At 35.0% G+C, this 11,211-nt stretch overlaps 1 protein-coding gene across 1 annotated transcript; it reads left to right on the forward strand.

The window, feature by feature from the left end:
• Positions 1-4,241: 4,241 nt before the first annotated feature.
• LOC117164602 (carcinine transporter-like) lies at positions 4,242-6,297 on the forward strand. Its single transcript, XM_076627163.1, has 2 exons — positions 4,242-4,530; positions 5,363-6,297. Exons 1-2 carry the CDS (start codon positions 4,313-4,315, stop codon positions 5,541-5,543), a joined length of 399 nt encoding a protein of 132 aa, XP_076483278.1. The 5' UTR covers positions 4,242-4,312; the 3' UTR covers positions 5,544-6,297.
• Positions 6,298-11,211: the final 4,914 nt, after the last annotated feature.

Genomic DNA, 11,211 nt, shown 5'->3' on the forward strand with positions numbered 1-11,211 from the left:
CGAGGTTCTTCTATTCTTGTTTTTCATTAAATTTCTATGTAGAAAATTATTAAACATTTGGATATAACTGGGAGATTATTTCCGTTCATGCGTACCGGAGTTACTCGATGGTCTCGTACCGAAGCTGATAACCAACCCAGATTTTCAGGAAAGCGATTAATAGCTTAAAATTTATTCGTGCGAGATAATAATCCAAAATGTAGTTAAAGTTTTTAAGCATTGTTTGTTAGGATTACGAGAAAATGATGAATTAACAGTTATGTATAGACACGTTATATATATGTAGGAGGTCCAGAGCGTATTGGGAAAATTTACGGCGAATTAAACAGGAAATTCCGAGATATTTGCTCAAAATATCTGATTTGTGGAATTATCCTATAGCTATTTTATTTAATAAAAATTAATTCAGGTAATTTTAGAGAATAGAAATATCTGAAACTCGTGATTTAAACGAACGTTCGTCATTTTGGTTTATTATGAATTCTAATTGGTTCATTATGAAGCATGAAAAGTAAAGATCAATGGTACAAAGTGATTTTAAATAAGGAAGCGAGTTCCATGGTAAACATGGTTCGAGCATCGCAATTATAATAAAGCAAAAAAAAAAAAAAAAGAAACAACCACTGAGCGGTAATTATCAGGAAGCCACTAGTTACAACTAATTGAAGGTGATTCCGGATTAGAAGCAAGCCACTATTAAATGGCTAACACGGTTGCTTCATTAAGAGCAATTACTCCCTATTTTACGGCAACTACAAATAGACGTTGTTCACTATGATATATTTCCACGTGTTTATCGCATCTTGTCCTGTTATACGATTAAAGAGTTACAACCTTGCGTTTCTAATTTATTGGACGTATACGCACCAGACATTAATTTCGTCTACGTATTCGTGAAATTGCGAGATTCATTCATCGCGAAGGTCAGTTCAATTGTTCAAGATAACTTCTCATCGTTTTAATCTGTTTTCTTGTACGAAAATAGAGTAATATTTACTTGTCATTGCACTGTGGATATATATCGATATGTTCGTTCAGGAAGTCAATTGTTTTCATCGAATTAGACTCGACTTTCCGTAGAGAATGTTCGTTTCGACATAAATATGTATCTCAGGCTTATCGATCTTTCAATATCTACCATAAATAGCTTAACAAGGTAACACACGCTCGTGTTTGAATTATGTAAATGATCCTTTGACTCTGTTTATTCACAGTTAATTTATGATATTGCTAGTTACGCGTGATTCTACCTTTTGTATCTTTAAGAAATACAGGGTGATTGGTAATTGGTGGTACAAGCGGAAAGGGGGTGATTCTACGCGAAAAAAGAAGTCGAAAATATAGAATAAAAATTTAAAAATTTAAAAATTTAAAAATTTAAAAATTTAAAAATTTAAAAATTTAAAAATTTAAAAATTTAAAAATTTAAAAATTTAAAAATTTAAAAATTTAAAAATTTAAAAAATTTTAAAAATAACGTCAATTGAGACAACGATCTACAGTGAGATCCGTTATAACGAGACGTGATAAAGTGCACGCGTACCGAGCGAAAATTCAAAGTCGATTTTCTCGAAAACAAAGCCTCAAACGAAAAATTTTTATTCTATATTTTCGACTTCTTTTTTCACGTAGAATCATCCCCTTTCCGCGTGTACCACCAGTTACCAACCACCCTGTATAATTCGTAAATAGAAACGTATTCTTGTCGATAAGTATCGAAACACTTACGGAAATTTAAATGGGCTTGAACAATCATCGGGAAATTATTAAAGTCCTTGTTATTAGATCTAAACACGATTTAATCGTAGAACTAAACACGTTTGTTAAATTAATCTATATATTGTATATCTACTTTTTATATATTTGTAACTCAAATTTTTCTTCTTCATATTGCGTTAAGTTGCCCCAAAAGTTTCTTTCGTTTTATATTATTTTATTGAATTACGTGTGATCTATTTTGTCCCAATGAATATAATTCAATAAAATAATATAAAACAAAAAATAGTATGCGTCTATTATCTCCTTACGAGACGAAAGAAATTTCTGCGACAACCTAATATATTGTTCCATTCTTTATTCACAGAATATTTCTTTCACAGATGATTCTTCTAAATATTATGTTTTTTATTCCAGTATTAGAATACGTTGGACCAAAGTGGATGACATTCGTGGCGAATATGTCGATCGCAATATTCTTCACATTTGCAACTTGCATTCTACCCTGAATCGCCTATTATTTGGCCGACTGGAGGATGACCTGTATTGTCACCTCAGTTCCTTTTGTTCTAGCCGTAGGTACGCCATGGTTGATACCGGAAAGCGCTCGATGGCTGGTCAGCCAAGGTCAGATAGACAGGGCCATTAAAATCCTTGGTAAATTCGAGCGAATCAACGGCACCAAGGTGCCCGATGACATCTATAGACGATTCCGGGTAAATAAACCGATTACCGCAATCTTTTCCGTATTTTCTACTTTTATGATCTTTCCTGCTTTATGTGCGTTCTATAAATACCAATTTATATGCCTTTAAGCATATCATATAATCATTTTCTTTGAATAGAAGTCTAATTGGGTCTTTTACGTAATGAAAATTTGTTTACAACCTAGTAATTTTATATCTTATTCATCACCTAAATTGCCAGCGATAAATTGCTGTCAATTTCTGTTATTGTCTGTTATTGTCTATTTCTGTAATGTTATTTATTGAATTTGTATATTGTTTTTATCTTTGAAAATTTTTATACAAATAGATTAAACATTTGGAAACTGCTCAGTCTATGAATAGATCATGGCAATATTAACATTAATGTACGATATAAGGAGATAATCGACTTTCAGAGGTTTGATGTTTTATAAAGTAAAATGAAAAAATTTGCGAACGTCCAAGTAAACTATTTCGAAAGGATCGTCTCATACAAATATAACATAAACTTTCTTCCGGATTTTATCGTAATCTTTGTACACATAACAGATTCACATAAATTTGTAAGAAAAACAGACAAACGACATTAACTAGTTAAAAATTTGCTAATAACAGGAAACCTGTGCCAGAATCTGCAAAGAGGAGGAAGCAGACAAAACGTACTCCGTGTTGGATCTATTTAGAACGCCACGACTACGGAATATCACGATTCTATTTATTGTTATTTGGTTCGTATCGCTATTAAACAGATATCAAATAGATTGACGTAAAATCGGAATTGTATCTTGTAAAAATCTCACGAACAGTTTTATATCTTTTGTCTAAAAATACTTCATTTCTGAAGCAAGGAATTTGCTTCTCACATGAAATATGATAGCGTGCTTTTCTTTATCATATGAAATTGTTTTACGAAATATAGGATGGCGATTTCTTTGGTGTTCGATGGTCACGTACGAAACGTCGATAATTTAGGCCTGGACGTGTTTGTTACGTTCACGATTGCTGCAGCAACCGAGCTGCCTGCTGACACGTTCCTCACGCTCGTTCTTGATCGATGGGGCAGAAGATGGCTGGCGTGTGGTTCCCTCGTCATTTCTGGTATCTTCAGCATCTGGGCTTCTGCCGTTTCCAATAGTTCGTACATTTCGTTTTTATATATTCACCCTTCTATATTACTGATCAATCTTCTAAATAACCTAAGTCGATAATTTTGACTTAATCAGACGAATATTTTTCATTCGTATAACATTGTGCTTTTTGAAAGGAAGAAAATGTATATTTTGGAATATTTATAACATGCAAATGCTTGTAGATTATTTGCTACATTGCTAGAATAGTTTCCAAGCCCTATCATGTATCCGTTGTAAAGATATTTTATTTCCCCTTCTACTGCTTTGATCATAAGATCGCTTCGTATTTCCGCATATATCAAAGGGCGTTGGCAATAGTCCTCAAAATGATGGGCTTCAGCGCTCCAGCAGTGCTATATGGCTTTCAGTAGCCGTAATCCATAATACAATCCCTTAGATTCAAATTGGCTAGATTAACGTTTTATAGATAAGAAGCTTATTGCTTGTGCTTAGCTTAGAGCTAAGCACGCTTATATTAAGCTTAGCAAATGCTTGTATCAACTATTGCAGACAACCAGACAAATTACAGACAGATAAAATAATTTCTTCCCTTTTTATTCCTTAAAATTTTCTAAAATTATTTCATAAAAAATTAGAATTAAAAACTAATGCTAAAATTTTTTTTCAGGTATATATACAGCATCTCTGGCAATTCTCGGTAGATTTTGGATAAACATTTCATACAATATCGGTCTCCAATATGCGGCTGAAGTATAACCAACTGTGGTTAGAGCTCAGGGTGTAGCTTTGATACATATAATGGGATACGTTGCTAGTATCCTCGCACCCTTCGTAGTCTATCTCAATGTTGTGTCCTCGTTCCTACCTCTTCTTGTGCTGGGCACACTCGGAATTATGGGCGGTCTTCTGACTCTCTTTTTGCCGGAAACATTGAATAAGGATCTTCCGCAGACGCTGCAGGACGGCGAGGATTTTGGAAAAGATCAGAAGATGTGGGATGTACCTTGTATCGGAAGGTAAAATCACACAAAGGAACTTTCGGTCTCCTTTTTTCAAAGATATTCACAGATCTTCAAGCTCCAAGTTCAAGATTCTCAAGCATTCTATTAGATCTACATCTTCGTATGCTTTCGTATTACTTTCTTCTTAAAATCTGTTAAATCTCTCAAAAGAAAACTGGACTATCTTCTTTCTTCAAATGCTTTTTAAATCATTTGAACAGAAGAGAAGGATCGAGTTGGGAAGTTATTCAAATCTTTAAGCGATTGGATTCAATATTTTTAAACGCAATGTGTTACGCCACGAGGCGTACAACAGGCTGTATTTTCTAACCGTCGCTCGCGGTCCTACAACATCGCAGACGGATCGTCGCGGCTGCCCCGCAAACAAACATTGTAGTGGCAAGCGCATGGTTCATTAAGCAGGGCGACCTCCAGAAACGTCGACTCGTGGCCGTTATTTTACCTCGCGTAAAAGAATGTGGCGTGATCCGAAAGTAGTGGGGGTCGCCTTCCAGAAAAGACGAAAATAATCGAAGGGCGGGCAGTTCCTTCTGACGAGTCAAACGTGACACACCGAACATAGCAAACGAATTTATCTAGAGATCAAAGTCGAGTCAAATTTCTATAACATCTTCATCAGATTATTGTAAAATATATTGTTCTATGTTAACCTGTTAATACAGTGTTACATTCATTAAACCACCTCTGTTATCTTAAACGAAACAGGGGAACGACTATTTCGCGGCGTCGATTAACATGATCGTAGCGAGAATTTACGACTCTGGCTGACGCGTTCTCCTAGCGGCCGCGTCTCTCCGCGAACGGTCGTAACACAATGTTTTGACAGGAAACGCGAGGACGAGGAGACACCACCGGTCGCCATGTTCCGATCATTTTCTAGATGCAGTGCGAGGAATTCGATGAGAGCGTCGCTTCGCGGTGAACCTTTAAGGAGTAGCATGCTACGGAGATCGAGTATAAAATCGAGGAAAAGCGAAAACTCGATCACAGAGGTCGAAAGGCTGTAGCGAAACGTTCACCACGAAGTACAATATTTGTCGCGTTGATCTCGAGCAAAGAATCTTTAGTCTTCCAAAAACGTGCAATACATGTATTAGAGTAAGACAAGTTACTGAATCCAGTAATCTTAAATTCCACCGTCATTAATATTCATTATCACAAAACAGCGGATTTTTATGCAATTATGGGTGATTCGAAGATACGAAAATTTATAGAATGCGTATGACGCAAAATTTTGTAAAATATCCAAATGTACAGCACTATCGATGATATTTAATGGATAGAAACATACTTTTGCCCAAGTCCTTTCGATTGTATCAAATCTTTCAATTGTATTATTGTATCCACGAAAATATGCATTTGCATAGAGATCCGCAATGCAATTATCATCGCGATTTTTCATCAACAATGATTGATTAAAAATTCAATTATTAGGCGAGCGAATAAAAATTAGAGTAAGAACGTAGGTTAAAATAATTGTCGTAAATTGTCGTGGGTAGTTAATGTTAAAAATTAGTACTTTCCTTTGTTATAAAAGTTCCTGAAATTGTTCGTACAAAAGCTCCATCTTATAGAATATAGTGCAATAATCGTTATACTAGTAAAATAATAACATCATAAATATACAAAATATATTAACGAGATGAAAATAATATGGACAACGTGGTGTATGGCCACGAGTTTTGTACATATGTACGTGTAAGTATTTGTAGATCGATTAGCAATCGCAGAGACCTCGTGCGCATGTCGCGCGACGAGATAGCGCGATTATTTTTATTATGATGTAAATCGTTCTTAGATGTTTTGTAATAAAACTTGCCAGTAAAACCTTCCCTGGATTCTGGTAATAGTTCTTCACCACTTGTTCCTTAGTCGATTGAATTAACGATACAAATAAGTATGAGATTATCTTAGGAAATCTCATTAATATTTTTGTCGACATCTGCGACGTAAAAGCGGGGTAATAATATTTTGAAGTTTTGACGACGCGTTGCTTACTATAGATATTGTCTGTACAGGATTCATCAATTTTTAGAGAGCCTAGTCTCGCCGAGATGGACATAATCCTCTTTAAAGCTGAACGTTTTAACACGTAATCCCACTAGCAAGCCATTGCAAAAATGATATTTCGATTAATGATGGAAAATCGCTTTTGAAGACAGAAAAATCTTCTTCGAAGGAAAAATTTGACCTAAATCTTTCGAATAAAATTAACGTAAAATCTGTGTTACGCCACGAGGCTTACCACAGGCTGTATTTTCTAACCGTCGCTCGCGGCCCTACAGTGTCGCAGGCAGACCGCCCTATCTGCCCGTCGGATCATATACAATGTATCGACGAGAGCATAGTTGTTGCCAAGCAGCGAGCTCTAGAAACGTCGATTTTTGACCGTTACGTTTTTCACGCAAGAAGAGGCATACGTGATCATAGGCGCGAGCGGTGGCGTGACCCGAGCATAGTGGGGGTCATCTTCCAAATGAGACAAAGGAATAATCGAAGGGGATCAGTTCCTTCTGACGAGTCAAACGTGACACTTCGACAAATCTGACGAGCAAACGAATTTATCTAGAGATATCGTAAAGTCGAGTCAAATTTCTGTAACATATTCATCATATTATTGTAAAATATATCATTCTATGTTAACCTGTTAATACAGTGTTACATTCATTAAACCACCTCTGTTGTCTTAACCGAAACAGGGGAACGACTATTTCGCGGCGTCGATTAACATAGTCGTCGCGAGAATTTACGCCTCTCGCTGACGCGTCCTCGCGACCGCATCTCTCCGCGAACGGTCGTACCAACTGTAACAAAGCATTTATTGACAAATTTAATATCTTTCTCCATAATCTCCATAAATCTGCAATACCCTTCCTTTGTATTTGTGTGCGTTATTGAATTGAATAAGACACCGATATAACAAGTTATAAATCACAGTTTATTCCAACAACGTCTCTCCGCGAACGGTCGTAACAATCTGTATATAAAATCGATAATTTCAGCATTCAACATGCTGTATATTATAATGCCAAGTTCACGTTATGTTCATAAAGAGTACAGAGATAATCTTCCAAGAAATTTCTCCCTAGAAGTGCTTGAAATCTCTTCTTGGAGAATCTTAGAAATGCGCGAAGAATATTCCAATTTCAGAGTGTTTCGAGAAATATCGTCGAGCTACAAATACCTGGAATTCGAATCGCAGCGAGTATTCGACGTATGCGTGGGAGTCGTTCGTGCTGTTACAGTGGAGAAACATGTTTTTGTTTTTACGGAGGTACAATTCAAGACTAATTGTAGATGTAACGCGATTTAAAGCTATAATAAGCGTGGAAAAACCATTCGCGATCGGCCAATTACTTTTTCCACTGTCAATTTATTAATTACGATTGCTTCTGAAAGTTTTCCTACGCGTAACTGCTAAACGAGAATTTTCCCATAGATCCCAGAAATTTCGTACACTTACTTTGCCATACCAGCTACCACAAGCAAACAAGAAAATATCGATGTCTTAATTTTCGCAACTTTCAGACATTCTTGAAATTTAGATAAATACAAATACAAATGCAAAACAATGCCGTTATAGATAAATACAAAAATTTCGAAGTTTTCCGCTTCTCAGAGAAATTTTGCTTGCATGTGTACGCAGTGCTCAGAAACTCGGCAGATTTAAACCTAAAAGGATTAAAATTCGATGAAAAGATTACGAGATAATAAACTTCAAAGTCGATTACCACGGAAGTTTACATCGTGTGAAAGATTAAAAGGAATATTCTGACGAGCAGCTCTTAATAGTTTCAGCGTCTAATCCTCTAAAAACGTGACATTAATTGTTCGTGCCAAAGAGGCAGCTACGAATTGCAAAATATCGCGAGAATTCGATCTCGACGGGCGTAGAAAAGGCAGGGGCGGGAGAACAAAAGAGGATAACGTCTCAGATTTAAAAATGCGCTTGTCACATGATTTTTAAAACTTGTTTTTTTCGGTATCTAAAGCACACTTACAAACACGATTTTTTTTTTTTAATTCGGTGAGCCGCGGAGAGCTGAATACGACTTTCGTATGGAAAGTCACGAAGGTACGATACGTTATATTTTTGCGAACTACTTACTTCATCTAGTCGGTTTTTTTCTTCTTTTTTCTTGAAGGAACGCATGGTTCTATATCGCTCTCTTTCTCTTCTTCTTCTTCAATGTAATTTTCACGTAGGAGACTTATCCGCCTCAAGTACGTATTATAATCTTTTATTGTAGACCATCGACGAAATGATTCTTCTCGATACCGTTTAGTAGCATCGTTATGGAAAATTCTTCTCTCTTCTCATTTTAATTCCCTTAACAGTCAATGGAATCCGATGCTATGCGCACAGCTACGTACGTGCAGTGCTATATCATCTCTACTCCATAAATATCGTTCACTGCCCCAATGTTAAGGTTCAACATACGAGAGTTCGCGACCTTTATCGTAGTTTCTGTCGCTAATTAATATTAACGTGATGCAATCTGAAGCGACGAGTAATGAATATGCCCCTCTAGCGTGACGAGTTATCGATCATACATGTTACGAGACGATTGTACCATTATTCGGTGCCAACTAGTAAGGTTGCGGAGAAGCATGCTGTCGACGACAGACGAGATTAATCTTACTGATTGCAGTCTTGACACAGACACGCACATATGTAAATGGGACACTTGTAAAGTTTCTATCACGATCGTTGTATTCTTTTTTTGCTTACGTAAAATGTGAAAGGCATTGTGACTCGTTTGCGATCATTGATAGTTTGTTTGGTGAGTGTGCTGTTATGAGTGGGATTAGTAGATGAAAAGATGATTTAACGTGGCGATTTTTATGATTGTAAATATTGACATCTTTTGACGCCGATTTGTATGTTTTTTTAATATTAATATAGAGTGGAATAGATACACCATTGGGGATTAAATGTTTTTAATCTTTCGTTTCTAAGCTTTAATTAATTACGTTTCAGAGTTACTCGAATGAACTATATCTTAAAGAATAAAATTCGAGTTTGATTATGCGTTCGTAAAAATTGGATTAAATTTGAGTTATTGCCACTTGAAGACACTTCGTTACAATAATCATTGTAAATAAAATTAAGAAGTTAAGTAAAACTAGGAACATTATATTTGTCTACGATTTTTTACATTTCTGCGAGACGCACATGTTTCATTGCTAACGAAATAATTAAGTTTATTATAAAATATGAAGGTAAATACGCTTCGTATTAGCAAGTTAATTTTCGAAAGCTAAATGTAGATATTATTATTTGAATGTCATAAATACCCGATACAACAAGTACATACATGAAGTGACACACACTTGTGTATTCATGAGTTTTTAATTGCCTTCTACGAGTTTACGAATTATAAAATTTTATAATTACAAATTACACACTCGAATGATAGATTATTTAAATATTTAAATACGTGTAATAAAATTTCGATTTATTCGATAAATATTATGTTCAGATAAACTCTCCGTTTTGTCTACTTTTCATATCTTTTGGAATCTTGTTAAAAAATAATGAAAAATGGGGTTCGTTATAAATTCATGATTTAGTTAACGATGTTCAAGGACGTTTAATCTGAAGGATCAGAAGGAAAATCACGATCGTTACGAGACAACGTGAGAAAATTTAATGCCGCAGATTGTCTGAAATCAGCCATAATCGCATTGTTACTTACTGAGCGATTCTTAGATCCTTTAGTTCTGTTTGTTTTGCCGACGAAACACGTATAACATGATCTGTTACCGATACTAGGTGATAAATGAACAATAAGGAAGTGAAACTGGTAAATTCCATGAAGGAATACATTATCAGTTTGGAAAAGATAGATGATCAAGATAGATCACGATCATTATGTATTAGTATGGCAAAATGAAGACTGAAATATTTGTACAATATTACAGTAAATAATTAATAACAGATTTCGTGTTAATAAAATGATAAAAAATATTAAATTTAGGTTTAATATTTTAAGCATTTAAAAAAGATGGAACAGAAAACTGTGATAGGCTTTGATCTTTGAGTATTAGATGGTACGATAAGTATCGTTTTCGAAAAAAGAGTATTAATAAATGTAAAGCATTTTAAAAATGAAAATTTTCTATTAGCGAATTTCTCGTCTCTTCTAGTCAGAAATTAAAATTGAATGAACTGTTTTTGGGTGATATTATGGAATTCTCTTTAGTTACGTGTTTATAATACATAACAGAAATGTATCTATTGTTCAAGATCCATCGTTCTACTGTTATGGAAACCAGAAGCGAACACAGATTTCCCTCAGTCCGACTTCTACACAGTCAGTGAAAGCATTTTCATACAACAAAGTAAAGATAAAAAATTTTCCTTCGACGACGCAATGCGATTCCAGTCACGTTGCTTAATGATCTATCAAGGTAGACAGGATTCTTGAGGAACCAATGTAATTACGTGACTACGATCATAATTTTTCTAAGGTCTCTGTACCCATAAACAATATTGTGATCCCGTTTGTTATTTAATATAATTACTTATATCTAGTTATATTTAGTTATTAAATATTAGCATAATTTACTATATGTAATTCAGTAAATCGGTACAAGATCTAAAGAAAATATTTCTTACGTATGATTTTGACGAACTTTGTGTAAAAATCTATAAAACTAGAAGTTGCTTAG

The sequence above is a fragment of the Bombus vancouverensis genome, unplaced genomic scaffold (assembly GCF_051014615.1).
Source record: "Bombus vancouverensis nearcticus unplaced genomic scaffold, iyBomVanc1_principal scaffold0045, whole genome shotgun sequence".
Classification (NCBI taxonomy): domain Eukaryota; kingdom Metazoa; phylum Arthropoda; class Insecta; order Hymenoptera; family Apidae; genus Bombus; species Bombus vancouverensis.

Coding starts and splice junctions, on each gene's coding strand:
- LOC117164602 (XM_076627163.1), top strand. CDS start 4,313: ATGGGATACGTTGCTAGTATCCTCGCACCCTTCGTAGTCTATCTCAAT. Junction 4,531..5,362: donor GATGTACCTTGTATCGGAAG/GTAAAATCACAC, acceptor ATGTTTTGACAG/GAAACGCGAGGACGAGGAGA.